This window comes from Caretta caretta, chromosome 6, assembly GCF_965140235.1.
Source record: "Caretta caretta isolate rCarCar2 chromosome 6, rCarCar1.hap1, whole genome shotgun sequence".
NCBI classification, from domain to species: Eukaryota; Metazoa; Chordata; order Testudines; family Cheloniidae; genus Caretta; species Caretta caretta.
The window spans coordinates 86,002,933-86,022,105 of NC_134211.1; the positions used below are offsets into that span (position 1 = coordinate 86,002,933).

General features: G+C 41.9%; 1 protein-coding gene and 1 long non-coding RNA gene across 4 annotated transcripts in view; one reads left to right on the plus strand and one right to left on the minus strand.

The window, feature by feature from the left end:
• Window positions 1-6,575: 6,575 nt before the first annotated feature.
• NKX2-1 (NK2 homeobox 1) lies at window positions 6,576-11,598 on the minus strand. The gene is made up of 2 exons (XM_048855186.2): window positions 11,232-11,598; window positions 6,576-10,008 (listed from the first exon to the last, which is right to left on the minus strand). The coding sequence occupies exons 1-2, from the start codon at window positions 11,596-11,598 to the stop codon at window positions 9,338-9,340; spliced, it is 1,038 nt and encodes a 345-aa protein (XP_048711143.1). The 3' UTR covers window positions 6,576-9,337.
• Window positions 11,599-11,747: 149 nt separating this feature from the next.
• Window positions 11,748-19,173, plus strand: part of LOC125638898 (uncharacterized) — a 37,889-nt gene continuing 30,463 nt past the window's right edge. For all 3 annotated transcript variants that reach the window (XR_007357313.2, XR_007357314.2, XR_007357312.2), the window contains exon 1: window positions 11,748-11,877. This is a non-coding gene — a long non-coding RNA (uncharacterized LOC125638898). The remainder of the gene's footprint in view (window positions 11,878-19,173) is intronic.

Consider the following 19,173-nt stretch of genomic DNA (forward strand, 5'->3'; position numbering starts at 1 on the left):
CAGTGATGCCATATTAGGGTGTTATGTCTGTCTGGTTTTTACTTTCAGGACAAAAAAAATGTTTTTGTTAAGAAACAAAACATATTGCTTTAAATTGCAAAACTTTTCACCTTGTAGCATACAACTGTAAGGTGTATGAGTTTGTTTTCAGAGGCTTGGAACAAATACAATAATGACCTCTCTCTGGCAACTGCATCTCAGCTATTTCCAACAGTTGGATCCTGTGCACTTATTCAGGCCCTGAAATTCACTGCAAGAACACTTAGCTACTGGAACTGAGTGTTTCAGAAGATTTTGTTTCTGAAGAAAACTTCCTATCTGTATCAGTCTAGTTTCAGCACGATGTGTCCTTTATACTTTTACATGTGTGTATAGTAGCTTCTATTTATAGCCCTGTGCAAATGTTCTTCATCCAGTCCTTACTTTAAAAACAAGTTAGCATTTTCCACAAAAATCATTTACCCAGCATACTCTTGATTAAATGACTGTTAACCCTAAGAGACTAGTAGGACAATCAACATGCTTTTTCAATCACCGTTCTTTCTTGTATCTCCCCCCCCCCCTTTTTTTTTTCCACCAGGGAGTCTCGCTGTGGGTCAGAGCTTTGCTTTCTAAAGCAATTAAGTCATATTTTCAAAAGGAATATTAGATTAAAAATACATCATGATTAAAGTATAATGTAAAAGGTCTGAAAACTGGGAGAAAATATTTAGTGCTTGTCTACAGATTCTATCACCTACCATCTACTCTGAATGCATTCTGTATCTTTCAGCATGTCCGGCTCTCATGATTGCAAATAGGCCTGTTTTCAAATGGAAATAGGACTTCCAAACTGATTATGTGTATTGAATCGGAATCACTCACTAGATCCTCTTGTTTAAAATGTATTGAAAAAGGGATGATGGCTGCAGACCTCTGTATCCAGCTCCTTCTCATCTCAGGGAGGTCGATCTATTTTGCAACTTTTTGCCATTTGAGAATGTTTCAGCTAGATAATTGCGTGGTTATTGTACAAGGGCGGTATGCTGTCACACAAATACCCCCAACCCTCCTCCCCCACTACCAACTCATACACCCCTTCAACTGCCCTTCTCAACCCTAGCCCCCTCCCCAACACCGCCACCCATCCAGCACCAGCCCCAACCTCCCCAACACCGACACACACTCATCACGCCTTCGGCTACCACCGCACTCCTCTGCCGCAACACACCAGTTCCACTACCACCCCTAACGTCCCCAGCGCCATCACAAACACTCAGGCTGCACCCCGACCGCACAACGGCCACACAAATGCGGACTCCACCACGATAGCTCCCGCACCCCACCACCTCCGCCCCAGTCCTCCTCCCCCAAACAAACTCGCAAACACACACTATTCTGTCATCCCTTCCCCTAAACTCCACACACACACAATGCGGTGCCCAGATTTTCAGCGCCTGGGTTCTGCTTCTCCACCTGCGTTACTCTACATTATTCCAGGACAACACACACACGCGTGTGTGTGAGAGAATGAGCCATGGCTCACACACTGAATATTGACGATGGTTTCCATTGGAAGGATCCCTCCAGTGATACGCGGTGGCAGCTTTCAGACAAGTTGTATTTTCCAAAGAATAACCAATTAAAATACAGAATGATTAAAAGATTGAAAATAGCTGGAACTGGCAGAAAGTATTCAATTCACAGTCATCTAAATGCCTTGTGCATGTGAGAGATATTTTAACACACACCCACCCCCACCCACACAAATTCAGAAACAAGACGCTTTGTATCACACACATAGGTAACTATACTATAAATATAACATTATTCACGTTCTGATATGAAGCGATAGAGGCCACGCCTAGGTCCTAATTTTTGACAACAATCTCAAGCATATTCATTTTTAAAGGGTGGTTTTCTTTTAAAGGACAGAAATACACGGCAGGGCGTAAACAAGCAGTTATAAGATAAAGCGCACGTAGCAAAATCCTGGTAGGACCTTTGCGTCTTATTCGCTGTCTGGCTAGAATTAAAATAGCTAGAAACGGGCCAGGTTGTGCTGGTTTTACTCACGCACCTAATCCCACTGAGTTAAATTGGATTACTTCCGTGAGGCAAGCCAGCGGGATTTAGGTAGGGCTGTATTGTTATCAGTGTACATGAGCACATTTTAGTCCCATGAAAAAGTATGCAAATCGAAACATTTGTCAGCTATTAACGTTTAACAGGCGACCGTGCTGGGGTAGTTGTAACCTGCCCACATTGCTTCAACAGAATAATTCACGCTCGGTTTTTTAGGAGGCACAGCTGGTGTGTTCATTCTGGTGTATCACTTCCTTCTTGTTTTAGCACACTAGCTAGGAAAGGGAAAGTCTGTTCAGTTAATGAGCGGTGTTCTTCGTAAACCTTTCTCTCTATAACTTCAGTACTAAGCAATTGTTGTATATGTTGGCCATATACTTTTGATTACGTTAGCCATAAGCATACTTAAATATGATACCATGCTATTAGCCATAAATAATACAAAGCATCACAATTAGAAGAAATTATTAATTGGATTTAGGGTTAGCATTTGCATTTGAGTAAAACAAATGATTAGCTTGGTGTTTTTAATCTCTTTCTCTCCCCTCCTCCCCCACCCCCCACATGACCATTTAGCCATATATGATAAGCAGTAAAAGAAGCTCTCAATTTATACTTTGGGATTTTCCATTGTAGTACCTGCAACAATCCAGTCTAGAATCGGGCTTTTTTCCGTACTCCATAAATAATTAAACAAATAAACAAACAAATTAAATTAACGAGCGAAGCACCCTACCTACAAAACTCCTTTGTTATTTATTTTAAGGCTGCGCGTAGATCACAACAAATTGAACTTCATTGAAAATTGTTACCACCCACTACTCCTGAAATCTGCCTGATCACTACATTAAATGAGCAGAGACTCTTTCAGAAGAATTATTTCTCACTTTAGTGAAATTATAAATGATCATTTTTAACCGGATCCTACTTCCACTGAAGTAAATTACAAAATTCCCCTGGGTTTAAATGGGAGCAAAATCAGGCCCTCTATTACATACTGAGGGATATATTTTAAAAACATATAGAAAACTTTGGCATACCATGTTTTAGCTGATCTTGAAGGCCTTTTATTTTATGAAAAAAGTAAAGAAGGACTTGTGGCACCTTAGAGACTAACAAATTTATTTGGACATAAGCTTTCCTGAGCTACAGCTCACTTCAACGAAAGCTTATGCTCAAATAAATCTGTTAGTCTCTAAGGTGCCACAAGTCCTCCTTTTCTTTTTGCGGATACAGACTAACACGGCTGCTACTCTGAAACCTTTCATTTTATGCTCCATTTTGTTTTTATTTGGGAGATAACCCTCAGAAAAAGATTACCTGTCAGGAGAAATGGAGTCAATTTTTTCTAAACACACACCCAGTGTTGAAGTGTTTTAAGCATAACCCTTTTAAAAATATAAAAATGTTCTTAGAAGCTAGAAATGACGAAATAATTTTAACAGATAGTTTAAATAATTAGCAATATATGTTGGGGGGAAGAGGAGTAAAAACGGAAACAAAAACAAAACCCCACCTCCACTTAACGATTCAGTTTTGTTTCAATGTAACATATTCTTCAACTGAGCCTGCTTGGGTTCTGAGTAGTCCACAGATAAATCAGCTTGTCAGAGCAGCATCGATATGGGTTGTGCCTAGTATATATATATTTTTTGAATGTCCATGTTAAATAGTCTTTTTTCTTTCTTTCTTTCTTTCTTTCAATAAGATAAACTGATGCAGAAAGAGGAGAGAGCTAAGATGGCTATATTGTATTACTATCTTGATTGATTGTATTCTCGTTTAATAACACTAATAAATATCTTAAGAAATCGGCATGTTGGGAGTAAATGATCAAAACAAAAATGGAGCCAAAAATATATTATTTATAAGTGCTTCTGAGAAACAAAAAAAGTTTGCCAAACAAAAGCACCGAGAGAAACTCCAAAAGAGCGGCGTCCTGGAGTTACATTATTAGGTCACTAACAAACTGAAATGAACTCAGCCACTTCAGCTGCACCTTTAATATGAAACAGAAAAGTTTGTTCCTTCAAAGTTCCCAGGTGTGCGCATGTTTGGATGCTTTGGGAAAATTCACTTTCTCAAAGAAAAAGGCCACTAGATCTCACTCTTTCTTTAGTTTTCTGAATTGAAACTATGTTGTCTTATATCAGCGGGGTAGCCGCGTTAATCTGGATCTGTAAAAGCGGCAAAGAGTCCTGTGGCACCTTTTTGGCTAACAGATGTATTGGAGCATGAGCTTTCCTGGGTGAATACAAGTCGACGTGCATCCGACGAAGTGGGTATTCACCCACGAAAGCTCATGCTCCAATAGTCTGTTAGTCTATAAGGTGCCACAGGATTCTTTGCCGCTTTATGTTGTCTTAATCTCTTATATAGACATTTTCTGAATATCTAATCAATTAAGTGCTTCCCGAGAAACACTTTACAGAACCATTGCAATGATAAAGCAATGTATGGAAAGATATTAGCAGTTCTGATCAATCGAATACAAGAAAACTTTTAAGTGTAGCAAGATCATTATGTAAATTCATTTGCTAGGGAGATGCAACCCACACATGGATTAAAAATCACATGAATAGCCCCAGTGTGTTTATCAAATATTTTTAAAAAGTATATTAATCATTTTCACATCTTGTTGTTAATGTGAGATATGGACGTAAGTATTAAAACGGCTTAAATATTGCTAATTACATTGTAAATATTTTTTAAAATTAAACATACTACTTTAGAGAAGCTTATATATGGCAACTCAGGTCAATGAAGTCATACTCATAAAACTTGTTTTCATATCTTTGCTATTATTATAAAAATGATCACGTTTTTTTAAAAAACCCGAACCTTTAAATCTAAGCTTGAATCTCACAACTAACTTTTTCCATTTTAGGTTTTCGAAGCAGTTTTCTGCATGCTCAGTTACTTTAAGCATTAACATTATTTTAATTTAATTTTATGACAACACATCTTACTCACTTTCTTTATCCGAAACTGAGCAGAAACCTTAGAGAAAAAGACATAATATATAAAGCTTTGACCTTACCTGTTCCCTAATGTGCTTGCAGCCAGAAACAACCAGCTCTCATTTCGTGTTAATCATCAATTTGCCATAGAAGACAATATTTCTATCTTTGTACCCATTTGATACATATATACAATATTACCATTTACTTGTTAGGGGAGGGGGCAGTTTCGATGGGAATCATAAGAGGAGCAGCTGGTCAGATAGAAAGATAGTGTCAACTTTGCGCCAAACATTGCCATGAAAGGATTGAAATTCTTCAGGAGCCATTCAGTGTTTACCTCCAAGTTCCCTTTGTAAAAGCAGTCGCCATGAGTAGTTAGAATAGAGCTCACTCCCCAGAGAGGCCCTTTTACCCGCTGTCTGCAATAAAACTGCTAATATACTTTTTTCTATGGCAACTTCCCTTGGTGTCATTTTAGAACTGTCTCAGATTACATTGTTTGGGACCTGCACTTTAAACAACTAACTGTATTAGGATACTGAACTGCCTTTTGAACTAAAATGCCGGCAATACACATCTAGATTAGCATCCCGATTGGTTTTCTCGTGTGTATAATAATCATCCCTGCACTGCTTCTTATTCTGACTGCAGGGAACAGAAATATCATCTTGGCTCAGACCCCAAGATTGGCGATCCTTCTGATTGTATTTCTTTCCGAGACTCCTCAGCTACTGGTGATAAAAGGACGTTGGTTTGAAACAAAAACGTGTTCATACCGAACGGCAAATATGGCGAAGCCCTGATATTTTTTTTTCTCCAGCCTTCTGTGCCACTACATCCACACACTTCATGGCACTCAAGCATGAACTCCTATTTACAGCAGGGAAAAAAATGCCCTCAGCAAATCTCGTACATCTATAGGCAGTGCCAGGGGGGAGCGGATGGAGGAAACAGCCATTCTTTATTAGATCTCTTTAACTACAAAATATCTATATGGTGCCCGGGGTCTGATTTCTATATGCGATCGGAGACATTTGGAAATGTATTTCTCTTCCAGCATTTCAAAGATTTTAATCACTGTTCTAGCTCTCCTCCCCCCCCCCTCCCCCGCCTTTTTAACGTCCCATTATTCGAGCTCTGCATTGATTAACAAGCGACTGAAAATCAGTGGCACGGGAAGAGGCAAGGGTTTACATAGTAGCATATATTTTAATTTAGGAAAGCTATACAGTGGGTAAATTCCCGCGAGTCTGCTCAAGGGAAATTTTAGATTAAAATGTTTTTAAAAGGCATTGGAATATCTTGATCGTAATGGAAGACGTAACTGGCTGTACAAAGAAGTCTATGATAAAAGGCTAATAATACGGTGTCATAAAAAAAAACCTCTATAAATTTGTTAAAGAGGCAGTTTGTTTGCATTTCTCCTGATTGATATGTAAATACAGTTTGAATTGTGTTTGCTTGGTCTCTAGTGCTTTATAAAGAGATGAATTCACCTTTCTGAGGAACAAGTAAACAGACTTTAAACTAAGCCGACATCAGACAAAGTGGAAACGAGTTTATTTAATCGAAACTAAATTTAGTTTAAGAAAGATAAGCCAGTGTACATAATAATCCATTACAGTAATTACACCCACCACCAAATATGTGTTTATGAGGTTGTCTAGATACAATAAAATTCATTTATTGCCCAAAGTCTATTATGTTAAGTCGCTAGCTGGTTCCACACTAAACATGCCAACTTTATTTCTCCGTTCCATGAAAATAGTTCTCGGATTTTCCAATTATTCCTAGTTCCCCCCGAGTTTGAAAATTACCAGTTTTTGGAAGGATTCTAAAATAAATCCCAAGAAAGGGGAACTGTCGATTTAAGCATAACATTTCACACCTTTCGTGTGTATCTTAAAATTGGGAGAGAGGAACTAGACCTACTAAAAAATGTATAGCATTAAACAAGCACAGGTCTCTCCCTTGGACCAGGACCTAAGAACAGAAGTTTAACACTTCAAAGAAATTCCAACCAATTTTCCCCGTGGAGTTCTATTTTAAATGACAGCACCGAACACTCTGTTTGGGCTCTCTGAATGCTAGCTTTGACCTATAGTTATAAATTTGAAATAAATATTCTTAATAGAGAAAAAAGTAACGTTAAAATATGTTCTATCCCATTTGATAATCTTCCTCTATCAACCTACGGAATACTATAAAAATGGAGGGGCTTGATATTCCCGCTGACACACGTGATGTCCTCCAGTTTAACAGAAGGATCAGATAATCTTTTTACTCTATTTCCTTTTTCTTATCCAAGCTCCCTGAGTAACACTAGGGTAACTAAGATGATAAAGCCCTCCGGCGCTGCTACAAAAACTGTAGATTTGTTTGTTTGTTTCCACTCTCTTTCTCGCTAACTCCTTTCTCGCTCCCTCTCAAATAACAGGCACTGGGTTCGTGATTCTTCAGGATTTCAGAGATCTTTGAATTGTGAGATGTATTTCAGCGTTTTAATTTAAAAATCGGAGGGAAAATTACAACTAAGCAGTAGATTTGGAGGAAATTAGGGTCTGGGGTCCTTGATGGGATAGGTTAACACTGGGCACTTTGGATTTTCAATTATACTCACAAAAGGGATCCTGTTGGGCCAGAAAGCTTGTGAATTTAATGTGTTTGTTGATTGTCCAGTTAAAACTATTTCACAATATCTACTTTGTCTATTTACACCGAAGTTAACACGTACCTCTCTTGAATCCCTATAGTGTGTACATCACTAACACATGCACGTTTGTTTCTCAGCTACACACATACCTCCCCTCTTCACCTGTTTCTTTACAGCCTAGTCCAGTCCCCAAAGCAGAAGCAATCTGCGTTAAAACGAAATGCGTCCGCAGCAAAGTAGTTCCCCTGCCTGTTTTGTAAGAATGAAAGCTGCAGGACAAACTGAAGTGATGCGTTTGCGCCTGTGTGTTTATATAATGAAATACATTTTTATAAAGAAAGTTAATTCAAACTACACGCCGGACACAATAAACTATCATTTTATTTTGATTATAAATAAGGTGACTGTACTTTCCTTAAAATACAAGTACATAATAAAACCTGGTAGAAATGATCTTTGTACAAGTTATTAAAACTGGACACGCCTTAAAACGGTTGCATTTGCTAGCCTGTCAGTGGGTTCCTCATTAGTTTGTTTCTAATACCCTCAGACATTTAACTTCTCCTAAATGCCTTTTGGAATTTCAGTGACTACTTCTGGAATACTTTCCTTTCTCTGTGAATAACTATCTGCTGTGGGCTCCCTACCCTGATATCTGGCTAATCAATTCGGACTCGATTCCTTCATTAGATAAAGCAGGAATATAGTTATCACGTATATTTGCTTATCACTTCTCCAGACCATGGGCCTGATCCTGCTTCCCATTGAAACCAATGGGCCGAACTCCCCATTTACTTCAATGGAAGCAAGGTTTGGGCCTTTTTGCTTTTAGTGTCAGTGTTTATTAGCATCCCCATTTGTTTTCGGGTGTGGGGAGAGAGACCTACCGGGGAAAGCAAAGGGAAATAATAATAATAATAAAAAGAATATTTGTAATGTGTATAATTTATTAGAAGCTTCTTAGGAACTATATTTAAGCCAAATATCTACATAAGTTTACAACAGAAAGAGGACATGTGCGGAAATAACAAACTGCCAAAGGATTTACACGTTCAATGTCCATAAAAAAGGTCGGGTGTGTGTTTTGGTTTGATTTGGTTGATTGTATTTTTTTTCTTTACAACAAAATATACAGGTTACTAAAAACTATGGGTTTAGTCCAACTTTTGACAGCATTATACAGCTACAGGTTCACATCAAAAGTAAGGGAAGAAAAAAATGCCAAGCTGTGACGAATCAATATCTCCATCCGCGAGCCCTGGCGGCTGGGCTGGGGGAGTAGAAAGGGGGCCTTTCCTTTTCTCTGGGTGACACTAATGTTTTTGTGGGGGGGGGGGCGGAAGCCTACCCCTCCCCTCCGAAAATCTCTATATTTACATGCAAGGTCTATTCGCTGGCAAAGTGTACATTTGAAATCCAAGCCTTCAGACCATGACCACTCATGGGCTCCATCCTGCAACTGCTCCATGATTTATTTATTTTTTTTATTAAATACTCATTTAACAACCTAAAAGTCACTCTCTATCTCTCTCTGTTAGGGGTTCCTCAAAGAACCGCTCGTTAAAAAATAAAAATAAAAAAAATAGTTTGACCAAGACAGAGATTTGTGTGACTGGGCGCATCAGAGCTTTCTTTAAAAAAAAAAAAAAAAATCCTTTCACCAGGTCCTACCGTAGAGCAAGGTAGAGCAAGACATGGCGGTGCCATAGTCAGAACTAGAAGAGTTTAAGTGGGACAAACTGGAGACCTGGCTCTGGAGAGACGAAGGGCTGGCTGAGTGCTGTCCCAGGTCTGGAGACTGCCCTGCACTGTTTGGCTGGTGGTTCTGATGCTGTCCAAGGCCGTTGCCATTGGTAGCCACTGTGATTGCTGCCGCTGCCTGCTGCTGATGGGCCTGGAGAGCTGCCGTCGGTGTGTTGGAGCCGGCTTGGCAGGGCTTGCCGTCCTTTACAAGCACGGGCACCGCCACCCTCCTGGGAGACTGCTGCTGTGGGCAAGAGCCGTTGTCCTGTTGCATCTGCTGCTGCGCGGCTTTGTCTTTGGCCTGGCGTTTCATCTTGTAGCGGTGGTTCTGAAACCAGATTTTGACCTGAGTCGGGGTGAGATGGATCATGCTGGCTAAATGCTCTCTCTCCGGAGCCGAGAGGTATTTCTGCTGCTTGAAACGTCTCTCCAGCTCGTAAACCTGGGCCTGGGAGAAAAGGACCCTGCGTTTCCTGCGTGGAGTGCTCTGGAGAGGTGCCATGCTCTTGCTAACGTCTCCCAGCGAGCTCAAGCTTCCCATGCCGCCCATGTTCATTCCAGAAGACGGCCCCATAAAGCGGGATACTAAAATCAAGAAGATCACACATTTTAAAGGACACGGTTAGCGGCACGGGACTGCCTGGGCGAGACACGCTTCTCGACTATTGACTCCAAAGCCAAGATCCTCTCCCCGATTAATAATCACCTTCCCAGTCAAAATCTATTCCAACCCACCTAAGCCGGTTGCACTGGTAGTAGCCCACCGCCGAGCCAGGCAGGGCTGTAGACCGCCGCACGCTGTGTCACTAGCGGGGAAACAGTTTGATAACGATTTACGCTTCTTCCCCCCCCCCCCCCCCGTGCTATTCCAAACACTTAGGGGTCATACGGAGCAAAACCTTCACCAATAACTGAGTATGTGCAAACACGGACTATCCGAGAGCTGGAACATAGCGAAGAGAACGAAACAAAAGCAGTGCTAGGAACATACAATAGCTAGTGCAAGTTTCCATCTTTAAACGGGTCTCACACCCCTTTCAAACCACTGTCCAAAAGAAGGAAACATCTCGCTCCGTATAGCCGTATTAAAGGAATACACGTGAGTTCCCCCTTCCACCACCTTCTGTGTTAAGCAGGCATGTGGGGGGCTGAGACACGACAGGTCAATAAGTAGCTTGATGTGCCCATTTAGTTGCGAATTATTCTGAATTTAGGTTGGAAGGTGTCTGAATTTATTTAAACGAGTCCCTTGCCCTGATGACAATGTTTGCCGCGTTTCCGTTCTCTGTCGCCCTTATCTGCACGGTTGTTTATTGCAGGAGGGTTGGGGAGAGGGACCCCCACCCCCAGGACACAGCCACCCAAATGTTTCCTCGCCTACAGTGAAATCGCTCCCATCGTGGGGCATTTTCCCCATCGGTTCTCCTTCGGCAATGGAGCGCTGGCTCACTGGGACCAGACAACACCTTCCGTCTCAGCGAAGCAACCCACAAGCCGGGGGTGAAATGGAAAGCGAGAGACAGGGGATACCGAGAAAAAGCTAAAACAAGACAGGAGCCTGGGAAGCCGGGGGAAAAACATACCGATCGTTATCAATCCTAGACAGCCCTGCCGCGATCCAGCTCTTTGAGCTGACCTGGTTTCGACTTCAAGCCACTTTCCCCCCTTGTCTTTCGCCCCCACCCCCACCCCGCTCCAAAACCCGCACTGTACCGCAACCGACATGGTTTCTCCAAGTCGCTCATTGGAAAGGCTTCTTCCCAGAGCTATGCGTAAAGTTTTCCCCGCTGGCTACGAGGCTCACTTACTTGTAGAGAAACGGGGGTCCGGGTTGGCCCCGTACCATCCTGTGGCTGAAGCACTGTTCCGCATGGTCTCCTGGTAAGGTGGAAGCTCGCCCATGTTGCCTAGGTTGCCGTTGCAGTAGCCCCCCATAGTGGTATGGGAGAGTTGGGGGACGCCTGCCGCTGTCATATGGTAGGCAGCAGTCACTGTCCCGTTGTGGCCCATGGGGTGCTGCTGCATTGCTGGCTGAGAAACCTGAGACTGCCTGTAGGCTGCCAAGGGAGCCCCCAAGTTGCTACCCTCCATGCCCACTTTCTTGTAGCTTTCCTCCAAAGGACTCAAGATGTCAGACACTGAGAAAGGAGTCGTATGCTTTGGGCTCATCGACATGATTCGGCGGCTGGAAAAAAAAGGGGGAAGGGGAGGCCAATCTTTTTTGCCAAATATTCTGGTGTTGCCTTAACGCCGATCTTGTTGGATGTACACGTAACCGAGTGGACGAAGTCCGCCTTAATTGGATTGAGTGGAGGCTCAGGGCTGCCTTTCGTTTGTTTTAGCCAGACGCCAGGTTTTAGGCTGCCACCAGAGGCGGGGCATAGGCACTAAAGCAACAAGACAATAGAAGCCTACATCTTGCCCAAGATAATTAGCTTACATGCTGATGACAAGGTAAACACCTTTAAGTTTTACTTGTCAGGATTTTTTATGTATTTTTTGAAAGACCCCGTGAGCACAAGTAATTTTATTTTATTCTTCTGGGGTGGCAGCATTATGGGTGGGGAATTTCATGTGATTTGTAAAGACAAATTTGCTGAGTTAAAGAGAAATGATTTGCAATTCTATTCCGACGCCTAACATTATAGCCTCAGCCTTTGTGAGGGATGGCTAGAGAGAGTTTAACATTATGGAACAAAGGGATTTATTTCCCCTCGGTCCCCCCCCCCCCCCCCACTTCCCCACTAAGTTCGAGTTTAAAGAAACATTGAAGGGAGAAATCTCTCCTAGAATAGTTTGAGGAGCTATCGTTCATATCTGAGGCACCGTTTCCAACACTGGGCATTGCACAATACCAAGGGTCCTAGAGATGCCCAAAAGATTGTCTGGTAGAAAAGCAGTGAACAGCACCTACATTTTAACAACGTTGCGGAGGAGGTTTCTCTATAGCATATATCATAATAAGTCTTCAAATGCAACGCCACAGTCAGCGTCTGGTTCCTGTACATTAAATCATCAGATCGTTTTGCCTAGCTTTTACTTTGAAGAGAGATGGAAGCTTGCTTGCAAATATGTAAAGTAATAATAGGTGATAGATTGTTGAAAAATATCTTAAAACAAAATGTCATTTGTCATTTTCTAGTAGGAGCAGTGTCAGAGGCTTCCTATGGCACCGCTTTAAAGATGGTTTCTAAGGTTATTTATGAATCAAGGAAGTTAGGGATGGAAAAGACCTATTTGGTCATCTGGTCCATCATCCTGCCAATGAAGGTTTGGTTCCCTGAATTTTGTGATATTTTTCCCAGTCGAGTTTTAAGTAAATGTAGAGTCCATTCATATTAATACATATATATCTCTAATAGTTAATGTGACTCAGACAAAGCCAAGACTTTGAAGGAATCTTCCAACTTTTACAGTAACTACAAATCACACATATCAGTGTCTCTCCTGAAGGCAACGAAAAACCTTCTATGAATTTTAACGTACTGGCTCAAAGGATTGGGAACTAATTTAATAAAGGGATTATCTGAATATTAAGAAAATTGCAGCAAAAGGTGCAGTTAACCTAGTGACTTTAAAGCATCAAATAACTATTTAATAATTGCACTTGTAAATATGTTTGTACTCTGCTTGTTCCTGCTTAAAAATGCAAAAGTGCACTTGCTACCCGGGAATAACTAAATATCTTTGTCTAAAGTGGCAGCATAAATGGCCAGTCGCTTTGTGACTGTGCTTGATATTAGACATAAGGATCATTTTACTTCAATTGGGAGGCTCTCATTCAGTAGGCAAGAAACGGTTTAGGAGAAAGTAGGTTCCCGTATGAGAATTAACACCCTTCAAGTATAAGCCTGCGCCTTGATTATACTTTAGAGCTCTGCAAGACGTGAGCTTTTCCACACAAATATAATCGGTGGAACTTTTTTTCAATCAGGCCCTCAGTTCCTCTGAATCAGTTCAACTGCCTCTTTAGGCACCAGGTTATCTCCAGCCTTAATACCGAAAAGGGGGTTTGTTGTGAGTCTCTTGTGTCGCCTATAGCACATCTTAATCAGGGAAGGACAACTTTTGGTTAGAAATGGGTCTGCTTTGGAGACGTCCTGTTTTCTTGTCTTTCGCTCGTCTTTCTAATTAGGTGGAACATTTCCTTCATTGGCTTTGCCAAGGGATAATTGCTTTAATCTGTCATTTTTTACACATTTATTTCAGTGCTTTCGTTGATGAGAATATTCGGTTAAAAATTCGAAGCTTTTTTGCGGATTTTCCACATAAATCTCGTGCGTATTTTATTACCTTAGCAAAGGAACAGGACATAAAAGTATATGGAAAAATACAAATTCTGCAGCACAAACAGGCAAGAAAAATATATTTTTGAAAGGAGTTTACATTACATTATACCTAATTCCAAAACCACTCAATTATTAATCTCAGTTTAATTATTGCAAAAAGTTATTGTTGGTGGTAGGGAAAAGGGATGTTTTCTATTCAGGATATTAGCTATGCATATGACACGTCTAAAAATCCTCCGTATTTTGCCTTTCCTACGAAATATCACTGGAACCTGTATCTTTCTGAGTAATGTCTAATTGCCCGTTTAATATAGCGCGGGCTTCCTATTTGACGATAATTCTGCACATACACTAGAGTAGTGGGTCTTTGTGCAGATGTGCCTTTTTAATGTGTTGAAATTATTTCCTTTTCAAAAGTTTTGTGGTTAATCATTCTTATTTGTCCCCCTGTTCTAACGAATGCATATCAAATGGCCTCCAAATATTCCTCAATTAGATTAACCCGATCAGTGCGGAGGTGGATTGTGCTGGATCCTGGAAAGGAAAGTTGATGTGATTGTTATATCTGTCCTGCGTCTCTGATATGTATGAAGGTAAAACTCGCTTTTTCTCATTGTAATTTGGCTTACACACACACACACACACGCACACGGATTGTTTATTGCAAATCATATGACTTGCATACACTTTTTAGCAAAATGAGTTATCCTAGTGGAATGCTATCACTGAGCCACCCAGGTTAATTACAGCAGGGTAGTTCAGTCTCCTATGCAACTATCAGGAAAGTTTGTTTTTGTTTTTAAACTGCCTTTCCGACTTTGTTTTGGGAGAGCTGCCTTCAGAGCAATTGAAGTCCAGCCTTTCCGAACTCCCTGGTTTGATTCTACCTAACTGCCTGGCAGCGGTGTGTTCTTTTACCTGGTGCGGCTGTCTACTAAAGCGCTTGAGTTAAAAGGAAATGCTAAGGAGGAGGAGGAGGAAGAAGAAAGATGAACTTCATTTCGCCTGTTGGAAGCATATTCATGAGAATGCCACCGTCTGCACCCTATGTCTGCAGAATGCTTTATTCTCTTCTCTGCGGCTACACGGACGGTTCTTCAATAGCTTGTGACCCCACACAATCCGTTTGATAACACTCAGGATGTGGAAGAATGGGAGACTTCGTCAAACAAATGGTGCCAATCCCAATGGAAACGGTGCCACCATAACCACAGCGCCTTTCCTCATCAGCTGGATTGCGGGGGCTGGGAACTCAAGGAGCAGCTTTTTAAAGCGTGTCCAGGGCTCTTCAAATTTAACAGTGTCTTTTTAAATATGTGCTAGCATGCCTCCCAAATGGGAATCAGATGAGCTACTCTAGGCAGATTCAACCCAGGGGCTAGAGAAAAGCAGAATTTCCATACATTTCTCTGCATGGGAAGGGGAAAGATTTCTGCGCGTTTCGGCGTCTGGTTTAACTGGTTTAACGTTGTTTGATGTCAAATCAAGAAGGGTGTATTTCACTTTTTTAACATTTAAAACAAAAATGTATCGCTCTGCAGATGTTTTTCATGTGCAAGCGGAGCCAAGGTAGAAGCAGCGAAAACTAAGGAGCCGATTCAGCAAAGCACTCGTTTCAATGGGACTCCTCGTGTGCTCAACCTTAGGCACGTGCTCAAACGCTTTGGTGGATCAGGCTCAAACGAGTACCACACTTACAACAAAAGGGTGTCGAACAATTTCCAGACAGGGTGCTTGTTTCTTCACAACGGGTTTTGAAATCATAACCTGAAAAAGCCAAAGGCGCCTCCTTAAGTCCCGGCTGTGTAGGCTCCACAAAATTGCTGGCTGTGTAAGGTCGGTACAATTTACCCTGTGATTTACAAAGCACCAGACACACTTTATCCAATTTCCCGACCTGTTCGCGAATGATAGATGTCAGTGTCTTACGCGCACGCCGTCTGTGAAGTTTCCATTGCCTTTGGGAGAGAGGAGAGGCGCTTTACGTTGTTCAGTTAGAGCGAGATTCATTGCTTAGACGTGGTTAACTTTGGTGGGATAGTCCCAAGGCAATGCCCGAGCAAGTAGAACAGTGAGTTTTGCCTTATAGGTAACATTCTATAAGAAGAATAAAAAATAATTACTCTTAGAGCATAGAGAGTGGGTGGAAACACGAAACCACTGCCAACATAAGGCGCTATGCGGTGTAATGGAATGTTACGTTATCTATCTGAGGATCATTACAATGTAGTGTTACCTTTCGCGCTAATAATGTAGTACCATTAAACGAGCTTTGTTTAGTTTAAAAGAGTTAATAACAAAGGTAAGATTCAGATCCAGTCTTTAGAGGCGACTTCCTATTAATATAGTGCCTGTTCATTGAATAACCCGCTTCTCCTCCCTCAGCCCAGATGTCTGAGCAAATTAAATATGGACAGCAGAAACAAAAGAAACCGTAATAGAGCGGGTTAAACAGTCTAACTGAACACTGCTAGAACACTTTAACACACGTTGCAGTCCGCTACTCCTGAAGGGTAAGATGAATGGGTGTCCGGGTAAGTAAAGGTTATTTTCCACAGACACACCTTGTAAATACTCCCTTGAAATCTATTGCCCTGGTGGGAGGAACTGCGGTTAGGAATCGTCGGAAAAATCTACATCTTTCCCTCTGTCGAAGATGCTCACTCCACTGGTTACTTCAATGGGACCTGAGAAAGTCTGGTGGGTTGAAGTGAATGAGTCCACATTTCCCCGGTTTTGAGTTCTGAGGAAATGAAAAGGAAACCCTCACTTCATCGTCTCAGGAGCTGAGGCTGTGTATGAAAATGAGCCTTTTTGAGCCGGGACTCTATAGTGCCTCTTGGGTGCAGGTCCCGAAGATAACCTGGGGCTTTCCAAGAGCTGCTCTGGCCAAACGGAGAGTCCCCTTTGGCTCATCTTGCACCGCGCTCTCGGTGTTTGGTACAGAATTCCACGAGCTCCCCACCTCGGCCTCGTAACACTTATCCTATAATAAAGTGCTCATCCTCTGCCCCAAAGCCCATGTCATTGGCTTTGTCATTTGCCCAGAGACCGCTGTACGGGACATTTATTTTATGCAGAGAGCAACATTTATAGGCGAGAGTCTCCTCTGTTCTAGGGCAGATTTGGCCAGGGTGCTGGTGCCGCATTGCTGTGCCGTTATGGATTGTCCCCGGGAGACACTGACCTCCGCTTTACCTAAAACGCACTTTGCTGAGAGGGGGAGAACTTCACGCGATGAGGGGGAAGGGAGAAATGCCAACCCAGAATCAGGGGCTGAGTGGAAGCCCCTTGCAGTCTGGACAGTCTGTTGTTTATGGATAGCTTTGGCACATTAGGATCCGAGGGGGATTATTACCCTAGGGGAGGGGGCTGTTGCCAGCATTTGTGAAGGATTTTATTTAAAAAAAACCCCCACACTATATTTAAGACTCATCTCAGAAAAAAACAATCAGTATTTCCCCCAATCCTACAACTGCCACCCTAAGCTATTTCCACGCTAATCATTGCAAATGCCAGCAATTCTGGGGAGCCATCCTGCAGCCCCTAATCTGGAGTAGTATATAGCTTGAGCAGAGAGTGAAGGAGAGTCTCTCCCCCTTCCCCCCCCCCCCCCCCCCCCGCCGAACAGTAATGTTAATTAGATTTGTTAGGCCACTAAACATTTTAGAGCCGCGGTGGATTAAAACTCTGGGGTACAAAACCCCCCAGGCCTGCTGGGACAAAGCTCCCAAATGGATTATGTTTCAGCAGTTAGGTTTAGGATGAAAACCAAGGGAGAAAGTTGCCAGTAGGTATATATTTGCTTTTAGAAGTGAGTGAATGAAAGAGAGAAGGCGCAGGACCAAAATGATTTACTTGTGTATTTGTGTGTCTGTTTTTTGGTTACAGTTCTCCACCGATTTTAATTAAGCTTGTGAATATGGAGGGCAGTGGGGGAGGGGGAAAAGAGACCTTGCCCGTTTGACTGTTTCTTCCCCCAAGACTCAGAGGTTAAACTTATTCGCCTTGCTCCGGCAAATAGTCCTATTGGTTACATATAATGTGAGCAAGTTTTGATTTTATACTTTAAAAATATATTTTCTTCTCTTCAGTTACCGAAAGTATTTGACTTCAAATATGATTACGTTTAAAAACTAGACAATGCGTTCTGCATTTATTGTACGGATGCTGAGGTTGAAAAGTCTGTATATTAACAGAAAGTGCCTTCCTTGTACCTCCAATAACACCTATTTAAAACGGAAAGAATGAAAACTGTCTGTTGTCCCTGGGCGCTGTACAATTTCCGCTTCGCACTTTACTCAGCTGGGACAACGCAAACGACTTCTTACTTTCAGTCAGATGTCACTGTTCACTATTATTTGTGTGTTGTGCTAATTTCGCTCCCCAGCTGGCGTGCACTAGCTGGCTGCTGCAATGGCTGGGTGGCAGGCACTCTCAGAAACGGGAATGTTTGATCATTCAGAAAAGTCTCTTTCCATTGACATTTTATAATCCGATAATAGGAATATTTCTATTGATCTTGTGGTTGCGGAAATTGATTTTTTTTTGTAACACAAACTAAAACGGAGGCCAAAATAGACCTGCCAATGTTCCTTCAAACACCTGTCATTTAGGTATTGTGATACACCTTCAGAGCTGTTGCCTGCTGACTTATCATCACACTGAACTCCTTGCTTTGTTTCAAAGAACGCTTCTAGCTAAAGCATTAATTACATTTATCAGATCTGCGACTCCCCACCAATCTTACATGGATCCCCTGCAAAACTTGTCATCTCAGACTAAAAGAATGCTGGAGCCGACCAAAGGACTCATTCACTGTTGCCGTGTTATAATTTCCTTCTGAACAATCAAGCAAAAGCTCTCCGTTAATTTGCCCTGAATTCTTCCCTGCCATCCCCAGCAAAGAGTTGAGAACCGCCTCACTCCGGAGACAGGAAGGCAGAGACCTAGCTTGACCGTTACTCAAATACATTTCATTGCATAGGTGCTGGAACTAGGGGGCACTGCGGTACACTCTGGCTTGAAGTGGTTTCCGTTATATACGGAATTTACAGTTTGGTTCAATGGCTCTCAGCACCCCCCACCAGAAAAATTGTTGCAGCGCCCCTGTTTCATTGAGGATGATTTTTTATTTAAATTCTCCTTAAACAAATTGTGGCTCAGGATAAAAACCGTGAAGCAATTTTGACCAGTTCTTATGTATCATGATAATAGTCTACACTCTGCATTGCTCCATCTGGATATTTCTCCAGATCTATAGGGAAGGATTAGCTCCTTTTAATTTGGTTGGCCTTCATTTTCTATTTTCAACTCTCCTTCATTCAAATGGCTCAGTTTCCAAACCAGAGATAAGTCTTTTCCTCCCCTGAAAAGTAGCCTGTACATAAAATATCTGGTCTTTTCCTCCCCTGAAAAATATCAGGGATCAAGAGAAGGAGGAGGTTGTTAATCTATGACC